The following is a 23,705-nucleotide window of genomic DNA, read 5'->3' as shown; positions in this document are numbered from 1 at the left end:
CCTCAGCACCACATAAGCAGAAAAAAGCTGGAAGTGGCACTGTGGCTCTCAAGTGGTAGGGTGTTAGCTTTGAGCTGAAGAGCTGGCTGCTGAGGGACAGCACCTGGGCCCAGAGTTCAGCCCCCATGATTGACAAAAAAAAAAAAAGTCTCGCAGACTTTCCTACCCTAGCTGGCTTCTTACCATGATCTTCAGATTTCAGATCTTCTGAGTAGCTAGCATTAGAGATGTGAGTCACGGGTGCACCTAGCTAGAGTTGATATATAATTAGCTTTCCGAAATTCAGTGATCGCACTTTGTCTAGCAGACACTATCTGCTGTGTACAGTATGATGCGCCTCAAGATAGCTGGTGAGGAGTGTTTAGCAAGCTGCTTCAGTGACTCACCCCAGAGGTGACTGGGCTGAGGCCATACCCAAAAAGACATTGAAGTCACCATGGATATGGTCACCCCTCAGGAGTGAAGGCCTGAACCACAAAGACGTCTGTCATTTAAGAAGATTCTTTGTAGATATCCAATAACTAGTAAACCTAGTTGCAGTAGCTCCTGGTGTCCCATTCCTGTTTCTCACCCACTGTGCATCACTTACAAGTGTCCTCAGCAGCCACTTCCATGAATTGTTAAAACACTTTCTAAAGTGTACCCTCAGGGGTACTTGGAAGGAAATCGTGTGCTTTTTGTAAATGAGGACTGAATATCTTTTCTTGTTCTCTTTTCACCCTCCTCTGTCTTTGCATCTTTAGTTTGCTTTTTATTTTAAAGAAATTAGCTGGGCTTGGTGCCGGTGGTTCACGCCTGTACTCCTAGCTACTTAGGAGGCTAAGATCCAAGGATCACAGTTCAAAAGCCAGCCTGAGCAGTAAAGTCCATGAGACTCTTATCGCCAGTAAACCACTGCCAGTAAACCACTAGAAAACCAGAAGTGACCCTGTGGCTCAGTATTAGAGCATTTGCCTAGAGTTGTAGAGCTCAGGGAAAATGCCCAGGCCCACAGTTCAAGCCCCACAATGGACAAAAACAAAAAACAAAAAATAGCTGGGCACCTGTGGCTCATCTGTAATCTTAGGTACTAAGGAGGCTGAGATCTGAGGATCATAGTTCCATGCCAGCCTGGGCATAAAAGTTCAGGAGATTTTTATCTCCAATTAATCACAAACCTGGGAGTGTAGCGCTCAAGTGGCTCAAGTGGTAGAGCACTAGCCTTGAGTAAAAAGGAGCTCAGGGACAATGCTCAGGCCCAGTGTTCCAGCCCCAGGACCAGCAAAAAAAATTTTTTTTTCTTTTTTTTAATCAGTTGTGGGCCTGGGCACTGTTCCTCAGCTCTTCAGCTCAGTCTCTACCACTTGAGCCACTTCTGGTTTTCTGGTATTTAATTGGAGATAAGAGTCTCACAGGGGGCTGGGAAGGTGGCTCAGTGGTAGAGTGCTTGCCTTGCATGCATGAGGCCCTGGGCTCAATTCCTCAACACCACATAAGCAGAAAAAAGCTGGAAGTGGCGCTGTGGCTCAAGTGGTAGAGCACTAGCCTTGAGCTGAGGGACAGTGCCCAGGCCCAGAGTTCAGGCCCCACGACTGGCAAAAAAAAAAAAAAGAGTCTCACAGACTTATCTGCCTGGGCTGGCTTTGAACCGTGATCCTCAGATATCCTGAGTAGCTAGGATTATAGGCATGAGCCACCAGGGCCTGGCAAAATTTAAGATTGTTTACCTTCATGTTAAGCAAAGCATCTCTTTTGTGTGTTGTTGTTTTTTTTTGTGTGTGGTTGTTTTACCACTTGTGGGGCTTCTTTGTGCTCAAATCTAGCGCTCTACCACTTGAACCAGTGTCGCTTCCAGTGTTTGAGTGGTTAATTAGAGATAAGAGTCTCACAAGGAGTTTTCTGCCCAAGTTCCCTTCAAACCATATTCCTCAGATCTCAGCCTCCTGAGTAGCTAGGATTACAAGCCTGAGTCACTGGCACCTGGCAACATCCCTGATTTTGTGCAGAGCTTAAATATTCTCTTGTCTTAAGGAAAAACTGAGTCCTGAAGGCTAGTGCCTTTGTCTTCTAACGGAGGAAGGCAATGCTTTCCCTGAGTGCCTCACCCCATGCACACTCACCCTGGTGCTTGAGTCCCAAAAGCCTGCCTGCTTGTTAGGAACTCATCAAGTTCAGGGTTGGGACTATGAGGTTGAAAGGAAGCACTCAACTGGCCCTTCTCTGCTCACTAGAGCAGGCCACATCTACAGCCACAGTGACCCTGGCTGTGAGTGTTCAGTCATCAGCCCCTCTGTGCACCACTGTCACTACCAGCCTCTCCTCAGCCCCCAAGGCTGAGTCCAGGCAACCAGTCAGGAAAGGAAATTACATGTATCCTAGTAGATACCTTGATCTTCACTAGTGGCCAGGGAAGTTTTTATATAGGGTAAGAAATGCTTTGCAAAGCTTACAAGTAGAAGGGAAATGTACAACTTTGTTTAGCTGTGTATAGCTGGGATTCTTGGGATATTTTCAACTATTGACATCTTCTATTCTAGTTTTGCCCACCTTGTGAGGAACCATTTAGGAGATTTAGAATATAGACTTCTGCCTGAACTCAATTCTGCAAAGTTGCTGCTCTTAAAATTAGACCTTTTTGTTTTCTATTCCTATTTTTTTTTCATCCATGGTTGTCTAGATTGGGCATGTACAATTTTGCAGGAGTGAGCCATTGTATGTCAACTGCTTCTGGAAGCTAGGGAGAGGAGGAGGTCAAATGACGCTGCCTGCTGGCTTTGAGGTGTCTGGCGAGTGCCACCTGCCCTCTGACTTATGTTATTCCAGCTGTTCTATGGACAAGTCCCACGTTTATCCCAACAGGATCCCCTAACCTCCCATCCACCCATGTTTCCTTTGGTGTATGTGTCCATGTGACAGTGTCTGTGCTTCCTGTTACTGTGGTGATGATTGTAGGGTTTTGGTGTTTGGGTTTGAAACTAACTCTCATCTGTCTTTTTCCTTCTGCACTCACCCATGCTACCCCACTGCCTCTCAGATCTTGCAGTTTTCAAGGAACGACTTGGAATGCTAACAGTAGGAGGTATGAAAATAATGAGCCTTTCACCTTCCCAGAGTTGAGGACTTCATTTGAATAGGATGTGCAACTTTTCCAAGCATGTGATTCGGGGAAAGTTGACACAACTTCTATCAGTGTTAAGTTTGCTAATTGTTTTGGAATATATTTTTCCCTTTAATTATTAACCAAGTACCATTACATTCCTAGCTGTCATTTAATTTCTGTCCATTTTGTGTTTGAAGAGCATTTTCATCCTCACATGTGCTTCACCATTGCTTTATTGTAAATTTCCATCTTTGCCATCGCTCCCCTGCCAGAGCCAGTGGGGCCCTGAGACCACATCAGTGATAAGTGCTGCGTAGTGGCTTCTCATGTCCTCTACATCGTGTGCTGTGGCTTTGGATATACTCTGGATTCTTTCAGATTCTGCTTCTTGGCTATTCTGGACAAGATATTCCAGAATGTTCCATGTTTCAAGTATTAAAAAACATTCTGAGAGCTTTCATGTCTCTTCATTCTGGACAGAATACCTTTGAGGAATCCAGAATTGAGGTTCTAGGGCCACCTGCCTGCTATCATTCCCCTTCTCCCTTGCCCTGTGGCCAGTTCCTTCTTCCCCTCTCTAGGACTTTTTTTTCTTTTTCTTTTTCTTTTTGGTACTGGAACTTAAACTCAGGGCTGTGCACATGGCAGGTGCTCTACTACTTGAGCCACACTTCTAGCACTTTGAGTTATATTTGAGATAGGATCTTACATTTTTACAGTGTCTGGCCTGGACAACAGTCTTCCTATTTAGTCACATACTGTAGACACATATTGGTTGAGATGAAGTCTTACTATCTTTTGTTTAGGTTATACTTGAAACACAGTCCTCTCGCTGAGATTATAGGTGTGAACCGCAGCACTTGACAACTCCTCCAGGCTTTTCTTAAGATATTCTCTTAATTATAGTTTGATTTTAAGAAACAACAGAGTGGCCAGGCACCTCTTAAAACTCTTAAAAAAAAAAAAAACTCTTTTAAAACTCTTAAAAAATAATGGGGCTGGGAAGGTAGCTCAGTGGTAGAGTGCTTGCCTTGCATGCATGAGGCCCTGGTTTGATTCCTCAGCACCACATAAGCAAAAAGAAAAAAGCCAGAAGTGGCGCTGTGGCTCAAGTGGTAGAGCGCTAGCCTTGAGCTGAAGAGCTGAGGGACAGCGCCCAGGCCCAGAGTTCAGGCCCCATGGACCCAAAAAACAAACAAACAAGAGCCAGATACTGGTGGCTCATGCCTATAATCCTAGATACTCAGAAGGCTGAGATCTGAGGATCACAGTTCAAAGCCAACCCAGGCAAGAAAGTCCTCTTATCTCCAACAGACCACCAGAAAACTGGAAGTTTACGCCGTGGCTCAAGCGGTAGAGCACTACCCTTGAACTGAAAGAGCTAAGGGACAGTGCCCAGCCCAAAATTCAAGCCCCATAACTGGCAAAAAAAAAAAAGAAAGAAAGAAGAGAAGAGAAAAAGAAAAAAGAAAAGAAACAACAGAGTGGCTTCATGCTATTTAGCCAGTAAATAACTTGCACAACTACAGCCCCTCATCTACACAGTCAACATTCAGGACCCCTTCACTCCACCCTCCACACCACCTGGTTGAACTCAGGGCCTGGGTGTTGTCCCTTAGCTTTGTTTGCCCAAGTCTGGCACTCTGCCACTTGAGCCAAGCCCCACTTCTGGCTTTTTGGTAGTTAACTGGAGATAACAGTCTCCCAAGTTTTCTACTCAGTAGGCTGGCTTCCAACCACAAGTGTCAGATCTCAGCCTCCTGAGTAGCCAAAATTATACATATGAACCCCTGGTGCTTGGCAATTTGTATATGTTGGTTTGGTGGTTAGGTGCCAGTTCTGGGGCTTGAACTCAGGGCCTGGGTGCTATCTTTGACCTCTTTTTGCTCAGAGCTAGCATTCTACCACTTGAGCCACAGCTCCACTTTTGGCTTTTTCAGTGATTAATTGGGGATTAATTGGACTTTCCTGCCCAGGCTGGCCTCAAATTGCAATCCTCAGGTCTCTGCCTTCTGAGTAACCAGGATTACATGTGTGAGCCACCAGTTCCTTAATTAATCAATTTGTTTATTTATTGTCCTGGGGCTTGAACTCTGGACCTGGGTACTATCCCTGGGCTCCTTTTGCTCAAGGCTTAGCACTCTACCACTTGAGTCACAGTGCCACTTCCAGCTTTTTGTAGTTAATTGGAGACACGAGTCTCTTGGACTTTTCTTTTTTTTTCTTTTTTTCTTTTTTTTTGGGTCCAGTCGTGGGGCCTGAACTCTGGGCATGGGCGCTGTCCCTCAGCTCTTCAGTTCAAGGGTAGCGCTCTACCACTTGAGCCACAGTGCCACTTCCAGCTTTTATTCTTTTTGCTTATGTGGTGCTGAGGAATCGAACCCATGGCCTTAGGCATGCAAGGCAAGCACTCTACCACTGAGCCACCTTCCCAGCCCCTCTCTTGGACTTTTCTATCCTGGGTTGGCTTTGAACCTGAATCTTCACATCTTACCCTCCTGAGTAGCTAGGATCCTTTACAGGCATGAGCCACCAATGCCCAGCAAATTACCTATTTTTGATTGGGTAAATATTCTCTCTCTCTCTCTCTCTCTCTCTCTCTCTCTCTCTCTCTCTCTCTCTCTCTCTCTCTCTCTCTCTCTCTCCCTCCCTCCCTCCCCCAGTCCTAGGGCTTGAACTTGGGGCCTGGGCACCATTCCTGAGCTTCCTTTGCTCAAGGCTAGCACTCTACTAGTTGAGCCACAGCGTTACTAGGGACTTTTCTGTTTATGTGGTACTGAGGAATTAAACCCAGGTCTTTGTGCATGCTGGGCAAGCATTCTACCACCAAGCCACATTCCCAACCCTAGGTAAATACTTTCTATTGGGTAAATGGTTCCTTGCATCTGAGTTGTCAGATTTATGTAGAATGGTTCACAGTATTCCTTTGGTATTTTCTTGGTATCTGGAACATCTCTGGTGATATCCTGTTTCATTTCTGACATTAGTAAATTTTGTTCTTTTCTTTGTCAGTTATACAAGGGATTTGCCAGTATTACCCACCTTTTAAGAGATCCAGCTCTTTGTGTCATTGGTTTTTCTCTATTGCTTTGTGCTTTTTTATTTAATCGATTTCTGCTCCTTATTAGTTCTTTCCTTATTAGCTCATTGGGTTTTGTCTTCTTCTAGTCCCAGGATGTAGAAGTTTAAATTATTAAAGACTTTGTTTTAGGTCGGTAATGGGGCCTGAACTATGGGCCTGGGCACTGTCCCTGGGCTCTTCAGCTCAAGGCTAGCACTCTACCACTTGAACCACAGCTTCACATCCTGCTTTTTCTGCTTATATGGTGCTGAGGAATCGAACCCAGGGCCTCATGCATGCAAGGCAAGCACTCTACCACTGACCCTCCTTCCCAGTGTACTTTTCTTCTTTTCTCATGTAAATTTCCTTTTACTGCTTTAGCTATTTCACCAATTTTAATGTGTATTTGCTAAATTCAGTTTATACTGTTGTCTCCCATGTTACTACCTGTTTGACTTGGGGGTTATTTAGAAGAGTGTTGTCTAGTTTCTAAGTTTTTGGAAATTATCTTGTTACCTTTTTAGCAGTCAGCTTTAGGTTGATTTCATTATGATTTCAATTGGAATATACCCATTGAGATTTTTGTTTTGTTTTGTTTTGTTTAATGCCCAGTATATCATCTGTCTTGTGTTCTATGGTGCCTTGTAAAGAACACTATGTTTGGTGTGCAGTTTTCAAGTCAATGTCATATTCAGCTTTTGGTCTTATTTGATGATGGTTAAAGTCTCATATCTTTATAAAAATCTTTTCTGATGTTTTTGAAAAACGGCTATTGAAGTCTTTACATCTGCAGTTTGTCTGTTTCTCATTTCAGTCCTATTGGTTTGGGATTCCAACATTTCCTAGCTCTCTTATTTATTGCGTGAACATTTAGGATTGCTGTGTGTTTTCTCCATAGATTGATCCTATTATTAGTAATTTTCTTTCCTTTCTTTTGTTCTGTTTGTGCTTGTATGTGTGTGTGTGCTAGTACTGGGCAACTCGGGTCCTGGGTGCGGAATAGCTAAGATTGCTGACATGAGCCACTAGAAATTTCTGAAGTCTAAATTTTTCTTTTTTTTTTTTTTTTTTTGGCAATACTGGGAATGGAACTTGGGACATTGTGCTTTCTTTTTTTTTTTTTTTTTTTTGGTCGGTCATGGGGCTTGAACTCTGGGCCTGGGCGCTGTCCCTCAGCTCTTCAGCTCAAGGCGAGCGCTCTACCACTTGAGCTACAGCGCCACTTCCGGTTTTCTGGTGGTTTATTGGAGATAGGAGTCTCACAGTCTTTCCTGCCCGGGCTGGCTTTGAACCACGATCCTCAGATCTCAGCCTCCTGAGTAGCTAGGATTACAGGCGTGAGCCACCAGCGCCCGGCTGGGACATTGTGCTTTCTAAGCTTGTACTACCACGTATGCCCTCAGACCTTCCTGTTTTCATTCAACTAATGTTTATATTTTTTCCATCCTTGTATTCTATATCTGCCTATATCATATTAAAGTGAGGGGTTTTTTTTGTTTGTTTGTTTGGTTGGTTTTTTTGGGGTCCGGTCGTGGGGCCTGAACTCTGGGCCTGGGCACTGTCCCTCAGCTCTTCAGCTCAAGGCTAGCGCTCTACCACTTGAGCCACAGCGCCACTTTCGGCTTTTTTCTTTTTGCTTATGTGGTGCTGAGGAATCGAACTCAGGGCCTCATGCATGCAAGGCAAGCGCTCTACCACTGAGCCACCTTCCCAGCCCATAAAGTGAAGTTCTTAAAAACAAGCCTATCACTGGGTGTCGTTGTTTGATGCCTATAATCCTAGCTAATCAGGAGGCTGAGATCTGAGGACCTTGGTATCGCAGTTCAGAGCCAGCCTGAGCAGAAAAACCAGAAATTGAGATGTGGTTCAAGAGGTAGAGAGCATCTGACATGAGTCAAAAAGTTGAAGCTCCAGCCGGCGCTGGTGGCTCACGCCTGTAATCCTAGCTACTCAGGAGGCTGAGATCTGAGGATGGCAGTTCAAAGCCAGCTGGGCAGGAGAGACCGTGAGACTCCTATCTCCAATAAACCACCAGAAAACCGGAAGTGGCTCTGTAGCTCAAGTGGTAGAGCACTCGCCTTGAGCTGAAGAGCTGAGGGACAGCACCCAGGCTCAGAGTTCAAGCCCCATGACCGACAAAAAAAAAAAAAAAAAAAGTTGAAGCTCCAATACCAGCACAACAAACCAAAAAATACTTTGTTCTTTTTTGTGGGAATTTTTATTTTCTTTTTAATCCACATTGCTAACTCTTTACTATATTCAGATAGTTGATGGATAATTAAATTGTATGTAGTTATGTAAATCTGTCATTTTCTTCTCACTTGTTTGGTTTTCATTTTCTTTACTGTTATTTCCTGTCCATGTATTTTTGTATCCCTATTTAAAAATTCCTTTTCTATTTATATGTAAAAATGTAGCATTACTGTATAATTTATCAGTGTCCTAATGTCATCATTCTCCCTGTTCAGATTAAATAGAAACTTTTTCTCCTTTTATATCTCCTTACCTTCCTCCATTTATTAATTGTCTTATGTATTTTCTCTTACAGCCCCATCAGAGTGTTACTCATTTGCTTCAACCACCATACATAATTAAGCAAACTCAAGAAAACAGGGAACAGCTGTTGTATTTACTCACATTTTTCTTGTATCCTGTTTTCATTTGTAGCATTTCTTCCTTTATTGCTTCCTCTTCTGTTCAGAGAATTTCCTTTGACTATTCTTTCAGAATTCCCTAGTTTTGCTGAACAATCCTAGATTGCTGAACAATCATTTCAATTTCTTCTCAATTATTACAAATATTTTTGGATGTAGGATTCTGTGTAGATAGGGTCCTTTTCTCTCAGCTAGTGATAACTGTACCACTCTTCTAGCCTCCATGATTTCTGATGAGAAATCCTCTTTCATTCAACTTGTGTTGCCAGAATAGATGAGATGTCACTTTACTATGGCTGCTTTCAAGATTTTCCTATATTTGAATCTTTAAAAGTTTATAGCGTAGATGTCAGTCTTGTGGATTTTCTCGACTTCTTGAATTTCCACCTGTTTTCTTGTGTTTGGGGAGTGTTCTAAGTTACTATTTAGTCCCTTTTTTCCTTTGCTTCTAGAGTTTTCTCTACATGTATGTGAAATACTTTACTGTAGTGTCACATGCCCTTAAGGATTTTTTGTTGTTTGTTGTTTTTTTTTTGGGGGGGGGGTCCGGTCATGGGGCCTGAACTCTGGGCCTGGGCGCTGTCCCTCAGCTCTTCAGCTCAAGGTTAGCACTCTACCACTTGAGCCATAGCGCCACTTCCGGCTTTTTTCATTTTACTTATGTGATGCTAAGGAATTGAACCCAGGGCCTCAGACATGCAAGGCAAGCGCTCTATCACCGAGCCATCTTCCCCGCCCCACTTCAGGCTTTTTTGTTGGTTCATTGGAGATAAGAGTTTCACAGACTTTCCTGCCATGGCTGGCTTCCAACAACAATCCTTGAATCTCAGCCTCCTTGAATAGCTAGGATTACAGGTGTGAGCCACGGGCTCCTGGCTTCTGTTTTCAGTTTTACTGACACTTTTTGCCTTATGAACTCAGTGGTTTGTCAATATCATATTTGTAATTGCTCATTGAAATAATTTTATGATGAATCCACTAAAATCTTGGGTGATTCTGACATCTGTGTCATTGTGATGTTGCTGTCTATGGATTATTTTTTCTCATTCAATTGATTTCTGTATTTTTGTACTTCTTTGCTTTTATTTTCTGTCCTGTAGATTTTTATATCCACATTTACAAAATTCATATTTGTATAGTGGGGATTTTTCAGTTTTGTTCTTTGAATATTTTGGAATAATAGTAGCTGTCTGTCTTTTTTTTTTTTTTTTTTTTGTCGTGGAGCTTGAACTCTGGACCTGAATGCTGTCCCTCAGCTCTTCAGCTTAAGGCGAGCACCCTACCACTTGAGCCACTGTGCCACTTCTGGTTTTCTGGTGGTTTATTGGAGATAAAGAGTCTCATGGACTTTGCTGCCCAGGCTGGCTTTGAACCATGATCCTCAGATCTCAGCCCCCTGAGTAGCTAGGATTACAGGTGTGAACCACCAGTGCCCAGCCTTAGCTGAGGTCTTAATAATAGCAAGGTTTGGCCTTAAATTCACTGTAACCCAGGCTGGCCTTGAACTTGATCCTTCTGCCTCAGCCTCCCAAGTACTAATAGACCTATGTCATCAAAATAAGTTTCAGTGGATTTTGTTTTGTTTTGTTTTTTAATCAAAATGAGGGTCTTCAGGGTATTATGTACATCAGGATCTTTTCCTAAATCTACAGATACTGGGGCTTGAACTCAGGAGCCTCTTGCTTACTTTGTTTTCTGCTTACAGCCTGTGCTGTACCACCCAAGCCGTGCCTTTAGTCTTGCTTTTTGCTAATTAATTAGAGATGGACTGTCACAGATTTTCTGCCATAGTTGGCTTCAAATTGAGATCTTCCAGGTCTGAGCCTCCTGAGTAGCTAGGATTATAGTGTGCCACTGCTGCTCAGTCCTGATTTAAATCTTCTGGTATAGCGACCTCCTCAGACATTGCTCTGGTGAGGGAGGCAAGAGGATACTGCTTTGTTCCTACAGGTGGGTGTGGGATGGGGTGTATTGCCTCCCAAAGGGAGGAAAAGTTTGGTCTCCATCTTTGATCTTACTAAATTCTTGATGTGGGATGGGTGCATGGGCTTCTAACAGTGAGAAGTGGTAAGCCATAGTATTGTTTACTGTGTTCTTTGGCTAGTGTGGACAGTAATTGTCTAAAAGCTTTCTATGTTGCCAGACTTCTGCCTTCCTCATCCTTTAAATACATACAGAGAACAGTTTTGGGGGCCCATTTGTTACCTGTACCTCTTAGAATTTCTAAGCTTCTGCTTCTTGAGGCCTGAGATATTGGAGTAAAGGAAAGCCAGGGGCTCCCTGCCCAGTCTTTTTTTTGGGTCCGGTTGTGGGGCCTGAACTCTGGGCCTGGGCGCTGTCCCAGCCCCTGCCCAGTCTCTTCTTTGCCCCTTCCTGGGGGTTATGTTACATTTGTTTTACATACTTTGTGTCTAGATTTTTTTTAGTTTCACTTAGTAAAGGAATAGAGAAGAATATGTCTCCTTTACTTTCCACTTTCCTTTTGCAGAGATCTATAGTTTAATTTCTCAGGTTGTTGAAGAGCTAGAAATGGAGCTAGAAGTTCTGAGACTGAGCAGTGTACAACCCAGGAACAGTGATTCAGAGTGTCAGATGTGAAGGACTAGCCTGTGGTAAAGCCCTGCCTTTTGAACCTTCATGCTGCAAGTGTAACAACACATTTCATACTCTTACTAAATAACTTCATATTGCAAATATTTTCACAAGATGGGGCCTGTTTTGATACTCTAGTCTTCTGATCTACTCCTGGCCTGGGTTTTTTGGGTTTTTTTTGTTTTTTTTTTTTTGTTTTTTTTTTCTGGCCTGAGTTTTTTTTATCAGCTTGGGAAAGTTTCTCAAAAAATGATTTTGGTTTTTCTCCATAAGCAGAAGCTGAGTGTAAATGGGTGAAAGCTGTCTGCTTCCCCAGACCCCATGAGTGCAGTGTCCTTACTGAGGGAATGGGTGGTATGCTCAAGCTACACACTTCTACAACACCATCCTCAAGTAAAGACAAGCATATTTGTCCTTGTTTAATGAATGTGAAAGGGGCTGGGAAACAATTTACTTTTCACATTTAAAAACTATCCTAAGCCGGGCGCTGATGGCTCACACCTGTAATCTAGCTACTTAGGAGGCTGAGATCTGAGGGTTATATGGTTCAAAGCCAGCCCAGGCAGGAAAGTCCATGAGACTTAGCTCCAACGAACCAGCAGAAAACTGGAAGTGGCACTGTGGCTTAAATGATAGAGCACTAGCCTTGAGCTGAAGAGCTGAGGGACAGTACCTAGGCCCAGAGTTCAAGTCCCACGACCGATCAAAAAAAAAAAAAGGGCTGGGAAGGTAGCTCAGTGGTAGAGTGCTTGCCTTGCATGCATAAGGCCCTGGGTTCGATTCCTCAGCACCATATAAGCAAAAAGAAAAAAAAGCTGGAAGTGGCGCTGTGGCTCAAGTGGTTGAGCGCTATCCTTGAGCTGAAGAGCTGAGGGACAGCATCCAGGCCCAGAGTTCAGGCCCCACAACCGGACCCCCCCCAAAAAAAGAAAAAAACTCTACTAGGGGAAAAAAAAAAGTTGAGAGTATGGTAGAATTCCTAACCACAGTGCTATAGCTCAAGTGGTAGAGCGCTCACCTTGAGCTCAAGAGCTGAGGGAAAGCATTCAGCGTTCAGGCCCGGAGTTCACGCCCCATGACTTGACAAATATAATAATAATGTTCTTGATGAAACAATCATGAGATGCTAAAGGAAGAGAGGTGCCTTTCCATGTTGCCCTCAATCAATCTGAAATGCGCTTTCAAATGAGGCAGCATCTTCCCTGGATTGAGGACTCCTTGAGCAAGATAGCTCTCAATAGTCATCAGACTGGAAAGAGAAGGGTTTGACCTGTAGTTGCCAAGTACTGTCTACTGTCTGCAGATGCTCTTAGAATGTGCACCCCAGGGGCTGGGAACGTGGCTCAGTGGTAGAGCGCTTGCCTTGCAAGCCTTAGGCCCTGGGTTCGATTCCTCAGCACCACATAAGCAAAAAAAGAAAAAAGCCGGAAGTGGCGCTGTGGCTCAAGTGGTAGAGCACTAGCCTTGAGCTGAAGAGCTGAGGGACAGCACCAAGGCCCAGAGTTCAGGCCCCACGACCGGACCAAAAAAAAAAAAAAAGAATGTGCACCCCAGCCAGGCGCCGGTGGCTCACACCTACAATCCTAACTACTTAGGAGGTTGAGATCTGAGGATTGCGGTTCATAGCCAGCCCAGGCAGTAAAGGCCGTGAGACTCTTATCTCCAGTTAACCACCAGAAACCCAGAAGTGGCACTGTGGCTTAAGTGGTAGAGTGCTAGTCTTGAGCTGAAGAGCTGAGGGTCAGTGCCCAGGCCCAGAGTTCAAGCCCCGTGACTGACTCCAGAGATAGAGGCCCCTTGCTAATCCAAAGTGGAGGGCATTCTCTGCACCCACATAGACTCTGCCAGGCAGTTCCTATTGACAGTGTCTCTTCACTTCTTAATCCCTGACTCTTTGTCACTCACACATACATGTATTGTTATATGACTGATACGATCTGCTGTTTTATCTGCTAGTTCCTTATTTCCTACTTCAATTCCTTGTTTAACTCTGTGCTTTTTTGATCAACTTTTGAAGTGCCTTCTCATGGCCCTGTCTTCCTCTAAAAATTGGTTTTTATCTTTGGGTTCTCAAAATAAATTTGTCTCTAAATTATAATTGGCACACTGTGCATAATAGGTTTATTCTGATTTACCTTTGACACCTAGAAATAATCTCAGCTACCATCTATTACTAAAAGTTCTACTTATGACTGTAAAATATTACTTGTTTTCATATATACTGGTTTTATATATATGTATATATATTTATATATATGTATATATGTGTGTGAGTGATTTAAATTTTTTTCTTTTTGCTCCCTGGGGTATCTCTTCCCTTTCCTATAAATTGTGTTCCCTGCATGGCTGTGCCCTCTCCCCTGTTGCCTATAGGGTTCTATGGCCTAGATGAGTCTGATCTCGACAAAGTCTTCCACTTGCCCACCACCACTTTCATCGGTGGACAGGAGTCAGCACTTCCTCTGCGGGAGATCATCCGACGGCTAGAGGTAAGAACGTGATGTGGTTTCTAGAACAATCTACTAGACTTGCTGAAATCCTGCAGTTTGGATAAACTCCAGATTTTTGTTTTTGGTGATTGGATTTGAACTCTAGCCTTTATTCTTGATGGTTAGGTGCTCTACCACTTAAGCCGCCACCACCACCACCCCCAGCCCTTTTTGCTTTTGTCAGTTTTTGAATAAGATCTTGCATTTATGCTTGAGTTGAACTGAACTTTGCTCCTCCTATGTGTTTTTTGCATAGCTGTGATAAGTGTACATCACCACACGTAGCTTTTTATTGACTAAGATAGAGTCTCACAAACTTTTTACCAGGGCTGTTTTCTGTGATCCTTGTATTCCCTACTTTCTAAGTAGCTAGGATTGCAGGCCGGACTTTCCACACACAGTAGTGGCTGGCTGGTTGGCTGGCAGGCACGTACTTCCTTTCTCTCTCCTTTTCTTTTCCTTTTTGGTGGCATTGGGGTTTGAATTCAGGGCCTCTTGCTTGCTAAGCAGACATATACTACTTGAAACACTCTACCAGCCTCCTTTTGTTTTGTTTTGCTTTTTTTGTTGTTGTTGTTATTGTTGTTTTTGGTCGGTCGTGGGGCTTGAATTCTGGGCCTGGGCGCTTATCCCTACACTCTTCAGCTCAAGGTGGGCATTCTACCTCTTGAGCCACAGCACCACTTCCGGTTTTCTAGTAGTTTTTATTGGAGATCAGAGTATCACAGACTTTTCTGCCCAGGCTGGCTTTGAACCATGATGCTCAGATCTCAGCCTCTTGAGTAGCTAGGATTACAGGCATGAGCCACCAGCACCCAGCTGTTTTGGTTATTTTTGAGATAGGGATCTGTGCCTGGGCCAGTTTGAACTGTGTTCCTCCTATTTATGTTTCCCTTTGTTAGGATGACCACAAACCCCACTATACCCAGTCATTCATTGAAATGGAGCCTTTTGAAGATTTATTCTTGGTCTAGCTTTAAACCATGACCCCTCAATCTGTCTCCCAAGCAGCTAGGATTACAAGCTTGAGGCACAGGTGTCCAGCCTCTGGAAGGCCTTTTTTTTTTTTTTTTTTTGGTCAGTCATGGGGCTTGAACTCTGGGCTTGGGCACTGTCTATGCGCTCTTCAGCTCAAGGCAAGTGCTCTACCACTTGAGCTACAGTGCCATTTCCGGTTTTCTAGTGGTTTATTGGAGATAAGAGTCTCATAGAGTTTCCTGCCCAGGCTGGCTTTGAACCATAATTCTCAGATCTCAGCCTCCTGAGTAGCCAGCAATGCCCGGTAAGGCCTATACTTTTTGTTTATTTATGTATTATTGGGTCCGGTCGTGGGGCCTGAACTCTGGGCCTGGGCGCTGTCCCTCAGCTCAACGTTAGCACTCTACCACTTGAGCCACAGCACCACTTCTGGCTTTTTTCTTTTTGCTTATGTGGTGCTGAGGAATGGAACCCAGGGCCTCCTGCATGCAAAACAAGCGCTCTACCACTAAGCCACCTTCCCAGCCCTAGGCCTATATTTTTTAAGAATGTTAAGGAAAGTGGCGCTGTAGCTCAAGTGGTAGAGCGCTCACCTTGAGCTGAAAAGCTGAAGGACAGTGCCCAGGCCCAGAGTTCAAGCCCCACGACTGACAAAAAAAAAAAAAAGAATGTTAAGGAAGGTGACTTTCCATTTTGTGACTAGCAGGTTTTGTTTTGTTTTGTTTTAGGAATTTGGTTTTCAGTTATCCACAGAGAGAAAATTCTCTCTACAGGGATTTCAGAGCCCTGTATTTTGTTTAAGATATATGAGGCTCCCTGGAGATCTTCCTTCACCCAGAGGACACTCCTGCAGCCACAGATTGCTCCCCACACTGATATGTCTCAAGACAGCAGGTGGTAGTTGCCCTCAATCTCCACTTCTCCCTCATTTCTCTCATCCCTCTCATTTACTCTTTTCCTTCTTTTGGTAGTACTCATTCTGCCAGAGAACTCCTTCACACATATCGTAGGCAGTGGCTGAGAGTCTGGTGCCAGGGTCCTGTGCTTCCTTGTTTTTTTTTTGTTTGTTTGTTTGTTTGTTTTTTGGGGGGGGTCCGGTCGTGAGGCCTGAACTCTGGGCCTGGGCGCTGTACCTCAGCTCTTCAGCTCAAGGCTAGCACTCTACCACTTGAGCCACAGCACCACTTCCGGCTTTTTTTCTTTTTGCTTATGTGGTGCTAAGGAATCCAACCCAGGGCCTCAGACATGCAAGGCAAGCGCCCTACCATTGAGCCACCTTCCCAGCCCGCTTCCTTGTTTATATAAGGATAACCGCAGTACCCACTCCAGAAAGAATGGATTTAATGAGAGGTCATCGACCAGTGTTAGCTGTCTGTGGCATTCTGAGCTAACAGATTCTGAACCTATGGCATCTGATGTACCTAACAGTCCAGGTTGAGTCACACTGGCAAACAGATAGGCAAGGGGACTCCTACCGTGGCTGGACATTGGATTTAATCCTCTCACCAAGTCAGTGATGAACCCTGACTGCAAGAGTGGTGTATAAGTCTGTATGATAAACTATAATCTTGTCACCATCTCTCCTTGGTGCTTCCATTCAGTTTTCTACCTCTTGTGCAATGGTAACAACCAAAGGAAGAATCTGCCTTCCCCAGCGCCTCTCATTAGCAGGCCGAGAGGAGGGTTGACAAGGAGTGGATAAGGGAGCTACTTACTGGATGTCAGCTCACATACATCCAGGGAAGACTGGACTTCCATGACACTTAGTATTAACAGCCTCTGTGGGGCTGGTGTCTGTAGAAGCTCTTCTGCTGGTCAGTAAATTGGGTTCCTACATGTATGAAGAGTGAGACACAGCAGTGGATTAATGACAGCTATGACAGGGACAAGGGCTAATCCAAAGGTTCCCAGTTATCATCAAGAAGTAGGGTTTGGGGCTGGGAAGGTGACTCAGTGGTAGAGCGCTCGCCTTGCATGCTTAAGGCCCTGAGTTCGATTCCTCAGCACCACATAAGCAGAAAAAAATAAGCCAGAAGTGGCGCTGTGGCTCAAGTGGTAGAGTGCTAGCCTTGAGCTGAAGAGCTGAGGGACAGCACCCAGTCCCAGAGTTCAGGCCCCACAACCGGACCCGAAAAAAAAAAAGAAGTAGGGTTTGGGGGCTAGAGGCCAGCAGCTCACACCTACAATCTTAGCTACTTAGGAGACTGAGATCTGAGGATTGCGATTCAAAGCCAGCCCAGATGAGAGAATTTGTGAGACTTATCTCCAATTAACTATCGGAAAATCAGAAGTAGAGCTGTGGCTCAAAGTAGTAGAGCACTAGCTTTGAGCACAAAAACCCTCAAGAACAGTATCTAGGCCCTGAGTTCAAGCCACTACTGACCAAAAAAAGAAAGAAAGGAAAAAAAAAAGAAAATAAGAAATAGCATTTGGGGATTAATCAACCCATCTTAAATACCAGGTTCATTCCCAGCAATATTTTCTTTGTGTTGATTTCCTTCATTGAACCAAGAACACGAGTGGTGTTGATATTCTGTGCATTCAAGCAAAGTTAGCCTTGGCCCTTCACCTTGTAGAGAACAGGCTCCCAGCGGCAAATCTGGCATGTCCTTTTAACTGCTCGGTGTCAGCTGGTTTCCTCATCTGTTGAGGAAACCAAATGGAATCTCAGAAAGAAGCTACTGGACTGGGAAAGTGGTTCCGTGATAAGAGTGCTTGCCTCATATGCGTGAAGCCCTGGGTTCGATTCCTCAGCACCATATTAACAGAAAAAGCCGGAAGTGTCGCTGTGGTTCAAGTGGTAGAGCACTAGCCTTGAGCTGACCAAAAAAAAAAAAAGGAGCTACTGAGCAAGTTCTCGGGCTCTGAGTGCTTGGGTGTCAGAGGCTGTCAGGAAAACAACAAGAGGGGTTTCTGTAAAGTCTGTTAACTACATCAAGGCCTGTTCCCTTTGCTGCTCCAGTGCTAGTTCTAAGTTTCCTTTCATACCTGTATTCTGGGCCTCCACAACAGCAAACACAGATAGAGATCTAAAGCTTAGCAAGGACTTCTGGCAGGATCCCTGGGGCTTCTATAGTTTATAGACCCTTTCTCTTTCTAATTTTTTTTCCCAAGAGAACTGGCTCTCTCATGGGCAAACACCCCCATCTAGCTCGCTACCAACCTATCCACTCTGGTGTACGATTGTGGTTTGGAGCATGTTTGATGTGTTCAAGACCTGTCCTTTGTCATACACACAGTGTGTTATACTTCAAGCCTGAAGTATCCAAAAGGAGTCAGCCACTAGAAAATAGAAATTAAGGTCTAGGAATGTGGCGCAGTGGTAGAGTGCTGCCTGGGTTCGATTCCTCAGCACCACATAAACAGAAAAAGCCACAAGTGGAGTTGTGGCTCAAATGGTAGAGTTCTAGCCTTGAGCTCAATTAGCTCAGGGACAGTGCCCAAGCCCTGAGTACAAGGCCCATGACTGACAAAAAGAAAAAGAAAATTGAAATGAAGCTGGGCATGTTGGTGCACATCTGTAATCCCAGATACTCCAGAGCTAAAAATAGAATTACAGTTCAGGGCAGACTGGGGCAAAACTGTAAGATTCTTCTATCCAAAAATAAAGCAGAGGAGCTGAGTCATGGCCAAGTGGTGGAGCACTTGCCTAGCAAGCACAAGGCTATGAGTTCAAAACTCAATATTGGCTGGATGCCAGTGGCTCTCGCCTGTAATCCTAACTACTCAGGAGACTGAGATCTGAGGATAGTGGTTCAAGGCCAGCCCAGGCACAGAAGTCTTACCTCGAATAAACCACTCAGAAAAGTGGAAGTGGTGTTGTGGCTCAAGTGGTAGAGCATTCGCCTTGAGCTGAAGAGCTGAGAGACAGTGCCCAGGCCCAGAGTTCAAGCCCCACGACCAACCAAAACAACTCAATACTACCAAACTAAAGTTAAAAATGTAAGTCTTAGCCAGGCGCCAGTGGCTCATGCCTGTAATCCTAACTTCTCAGCAGGCTGAGATCTGAGGATTATAATTCAAAGCCAGCCTAAGCAGAAAAGTCCATGCGACTCTTATTCCTGTTTTCTTAGTCACACCAGCTCAAGGACATTGGAGGAGGAAGTCTGCTCCTCCTCAACCTTTTGGCTGAATAGACTGAGTCAGCACTATTCATCCAACCAAGCTTGGTAAAATATGTATATGTGGGAGACAGATGGCCTGTTGCAAGCACATTGGGGTGCGGCTCATGTTCACCATTGATCTGTGTGTCCTCTTGTGGGGGTACAGATGGCATATTGCCAGCACATTGGGGTGGAGTTCATGTTCATTAACGACTTGGAGCAATGCCAATGGATCCGGCAAAAGTTCGAGACCCCTGGGATCATGCAGTTCACCAATGAGGAGAAGCGGACCCTGCTGGCAAGGCTTGTGCGGTCCACCAGGTATGAGTCAAGCTGGGACTGTGGAGCACAGACTCCCAGGGGATCCATGGCTCGTCTGTGGTTATGGGCCTAATATGGGCCTGTCGGCCAGGGTGGATGGCCATGGGGCTGTCCACAGCTGCATACAGATGGCCAAGTGAGTAGAGTTGGTCTTCAGAGTATCCTCTTGTCATTTAGGAACATCTAATGGTGATGTTCAGGTTAGCTCTTGAGACATTGCTCTTCAAGGTGCTTGGTTCCTTGTCCAGGTTTGAGGAGTTCCTGCAGCGCAAGTGGTCCTCTGAGAAGCGCTTTGGTCTGGAAGGCTGTGAGGTGCTGATCCCTGCCCTCAAGACCATCATCGACAAGTCGAGTGAGAATGGCGTGGACTATGTGATCATGGGCATGCCACACAGGTACTGCCAGGCGTGTTGCAGGCACAGGAGTGGGGTTCCTCTTCAGTGCCAGAGAGTTGGGGCCTCACTGGGACATGTCTTGTTTCCAGGCATGCCTGGGTTAGAACGACTACAGAGTCATTTTCAAAGCCAGCCTACATATAGTTCAGACTGGCTTTTAGCATTGTACTGAATTTTATACAGTTGAAAGCCCAGCTGGGCATGGTATCCACACCTACAATCCCACACTAGGGAGGATAGCCTGGGCTACATAGTTCCAGCATAGCCTGCGCTACGTACATAGCAAGACCTTGTCTCAAAAATAAATTCCAGTGCCTTGGGTGGGACCCTGGTTGGAGGAAAGGCCACTCTGATGTTGAGGGTAAGCAAAGGGGGCACCAGGGGCTGGCAACATTTTGCACCCGTCTCCATTTCTACCACCCATGGCTTGTGGCCTTGAATCCCCACTAGGCAGAGACTCACTCACCAAATGGGTCCTGGTTACAACTATTGTTGGGCTGTAGATGAAGATGATGCAGTGTCCTGAAAGAGGGACAGGGGGAACAGCCATGACCTGGAGTTCTGCTTATCTGACCTTCTATCCCTCCCAGGGGACGGCTAAATGTACTTGCAAATGTCATCAGGAAGGAGCTGGAGCAGATTTTCTGTCAGTTCGATTCAAAGTTGGAGGCAGCTGATGAGGTGAGGTCTCTGTATGGAGACATACCTAGTGTGGTTGCCTCACCTACACGAGGTCCCTGACTACACTGCTTTCTCAGAATGTCCTAGCAGATGCTTGGCTCTTCCAAACTTTAATTTGTCTTTATCTCTGGCGTGGCCAAACTTCCCTACCCAGCAGTCTCCTTTTCTTCCTGGTGGGGGAAGGAGCCCCCCCCTCTCCTTGTGCTAGGTTGGATGATCTTGAGAAAAGGCTATGCCATCCTTCTAGAGTGAGCCTTGGAAGTAGAAATCCCATCTGAAGGGTTATTGTGGGAAACTGAGCATCTCCTGGCCACCATCAGATTTTTTTTTTTTTTGGTCTGGTCGTGGGGCCTGAACTCTGGGCCTGGATGCTGTCCCTCAGCTCTTCAGCTCAAGGCTCGCACTCTACCACTTGAGACACAGCGCCACTTCCAGCTTTTTTTTTCCTGCTTATGTGGTGCTGAGGAATCGAACCCAGGGCCTCATGCATGCAAGACAAGCGTTCTACCACTGAGCCAACTTCCCAGCCCCATCAGATTTTTTGTTTGCACCATCAGGGCTCCGGGGACATGAAGTACCACCTGGGCATGTATCACCGTAGGATCAACCGTGTGACCGACAGGAACATCACCCTGTCCCTGGTGGCAAACCCTTCCCACCTGGAGGCTGCTGACCCTGTGGTGATGGGCAAGACCAAAGCTGAGCAGTTCTACTGTGGGGACACTGAAGGGAAAAAGGTGAGGTCCCCACACAGCATGGAGGAATAGTCCCTTCAGCCCAGAATTCAACACAGAGCTCTCTACTCTACTGAGGCTCAATGCCCTGAGCATGTTGTAGATTTATTTCTGCTGTTTAAAAATATTGAAAGACAATTTAAAAGAGCAGATCAATCCTGCTTACAGACAGGCTTCCTCTAGATTGAAATCATCCAACTAGGTAGATTTGTATCATGCTATTGGTGGATAGAGTCTTAATTAATTGTCAAAGACATGTTCACTGGAAAAAAGAGGAGAAAGCCTAGGTACAGGTAGCTCACGCCTATAATCCTAGCTACTCAGAAGACTGAGTTCTGAGGACTGTAGTTCGAAACCAGCCAGGGCAAGAAAGTCTGAGACTCATATTTCCAATTAACCACCAGAAAACTATAAGTAGTGCTGTGGCTCAAAATTGTAGAGTGCTAGCCTTGAGTGAAAAAGCTCAGGGAGTTCAAGCCCCATGACTGACAAAAAAAGAAAAAAGAAGCCAGGCGCCAGTGGCTCACGCCTGTAATCCTAACTACTCAGGAGGCTGAGATCTGAGGATCACAGTTCAAAGCCAGCCCAGGCCACAAAAGTCCATGAGACTCTTTTTTTTTTTTGGTCCAGTCGTGGGGCCTGAACTCTGGGCCTGGGCACTGTCCCTCAGCTCTTCAGCTCAAGGCTAGCACTCTACCACTTGAGCCATAGCACCACTTCCGGCTTTTTTCATTTTGCTTATGTGGTGCTGAGGAATCGAACCCAGGGCCTCAGGCATGCAAGGCAAGCGCTCTACCACTGAGCCATCTTCCCAGCCCTCCATGAGACTCTTATCTCCAATAAACCACTAGAAAACAGGAAGTGGTGCTGTGGCTCAAGTGGTAGAGCACTCTCCTTGAGCTGAAGAATGCAGGGACAGTGCCTAAGCCCAGAGTTCAAGCTCTATAGCAAAGCTGAGTCCCTGTGCAAACTACACAATTTGTCCCTTTTCTGACTTGTGAGCATCCTCTATGTCCACCAAAATCGGGATATTCAGAAAATTTAGATTTTTCTCTGTAGAAAGCAGATCATGGACCCTCCCTTCCTGGCAAGGAGGACTTTGCCTGGTGCAGACACCAGGATGGTGATAGGAACTTAGGAGTACAAGTCAGTAATGAGTCACAGCATGAGAGGGCAGAAGGTAACAGCTTAGGTCACCTTGTCGGCCAGACATCTATCTAGATGTTTATGTGGAGTCATTTTTAGATGAGATCCACATTTCAGTTAGTGGACTTTGAAGGACATGACCCTCCACAACACATGCTCCTCAACTTCATAAATCAAAACCTGCAAAGAAGACTGGGGTTCTCAAACAGATTCTGCAGGTGCTTGGCTGTCACTCAAACTGCATCTTCAGCTCCTCCTTGGGTTTTCAGCCTACCCTGCCCTATAGAGTTTGGACATGCCAACTTAAAGTTAGGCTGTACCCTGCCCACCCCTAAACCCACTGGCTCTGTTTCTCTGGAGACTATTGACTAGTGCATGGGGTTGGTAGAAGCATAGATGACATCCAAGGAGCAGGGCTCACTGAGCAAATAGGTAAATATTGCATGTATCAGGAAGAGAAGATAGGTGGGAGGGAGGAAGCTTAGAAAAAAGTATTGAGTTGGAATTTAGAGGTATCAGTACGAACTGTGTATATATATATATAAACACAGAATTCAAAATAAGCTGTATGTGTGTGTGCACGCACCTGCATACGCATGTGCATACCCCATCAGAATCTATCACTGAGGATATTCTATATCAGGTAGCAGCCACTGGAGGACCCAGAGCCAAGCAGAACAGCACAATGAGCTTCAGTGCTGCTGTACCACAAAGCAGGGAGGTACCTGAACAATAGGCCACCCAGAACATGCTGGAGCCAGCAGGAACAAGAGCATCAGAAATGGTGGTGTTGATCTGTTATGTACAACCTAATTAAAGACAAGCACATATTAATACAAACCAGTTGGGGTTGGAGTTCTTGGAGAAGAATGTCACCTAATAAATATAAGAGTAATAGATTGAGATACCATCTTACTCCAGTTTTAAACTGGCTAGTATTCTGAATTCAGACAATTCAGGTGGAAATGTGGAGAAAAAAGGAGCCCTACTATACTGCTGATGGGAATGTAAACTAATAATTTTTGAAAAGCAAAATATAACCTATATCTTTACTTCCTCGTTGGACATAGAGGTCCAGATGTGTTCGATTTGGGATCTCCTTTGCAGGTAATGTCCATCCTCCTGCATGGAGATGCTGCCTTTGCTGGCCAGGGTATCGTATATGAGACCTTCCACCTCAGCGACCTGCCGTCTTACACAACCCATGGCACCGTCCATGTAGTCGTCAACAACCAGGTAACTCCCAAAGCAGTGGGTCACCCTCCTGAGTATTCTGGTCATTTACATCATTCACTGTTTTGTGATTATAAAAATATATCTGTTGTTGGGGCTGGGAATGTAGCTTAGTGCTTGCCTAGCATCTGTGAAGCCCTGGGTTCGATTCCTTGGTACCACATAGAGAGAAAAGGCTAGAAGTAACACTGCTGTGACTCAAGTGGTAGAGTGCTAGCCTTGAGCCCAGAGGGGCTCAG

General features: G+C 45.1%; 1 protein-coding gene across 6 annotated transcripts in view; it reads left to right on the top strand.

The window, feature by feature from the left end:
• The window catches only part of Ogdh (oxoglutarate dehydrogenase), a 110,367-nt gene that overhangs the window by 71,931 nt on the left and 14,731 nt on the right, over positions 1–23,705 (top strand). For 4 of the 6 annotated variants that reach the window (XM_070014553.1, XM_070014556.1, XM_070014551.1 and 1 more), the window contains exons 5-11: positions 3,014–3,058; positions 13,760–13,875; positions 19,123–19,277; positions 19,526–19,672; positions 20,263–20,353; positions 20,911–21,090; positions 23,341–23,469. In XM_070014553.1, the coding sequence (XP_069870654.1) occupies positions 3,014–3,058; positions 13,760–13,875; positions 19,123–19,277; positions 19,526–19,672; positions 20,263–20,353; positions 20,911–21,090; positions 23,341–23,469 (863 nt within the window). The remainder of the gene's footprint in view (positions 1–3,013; positions 3,059–13,759; positions 13,876–19,122; positions 19,278–19,525; positions 19,673–20,262; positions 20,354–20,910; positions 21,091–23,340; positions 23,470–23,705) is intronic. The other 2 variants (XM_070014554.1, XM_070014555.1) reach the window with 1 other exon arrangement.

Source organism: Dipodomys merriami, unplaced genomic scaffold, assembly GCF_024711535.1.
Source record: "Dipodomys merriami isolate MVZ:Mamm:240054 unplaced genomic scaffold, mDipMer1.0.p SCAF_98, whole genome shotgun sequence".
In the NCBI taxonomy this organism is placed as follows: Eukaryota; Metazoa; Chordata; class Mammalia; order Rodentia; family Heteromyidae; genus Dipodomys; species Dipodomys merriami.
The sequence above is the reverse complement of the archived record's forward strand: the minus strand, read 5'-3'. Positions and strand labels throughout refer to the sequence as shown.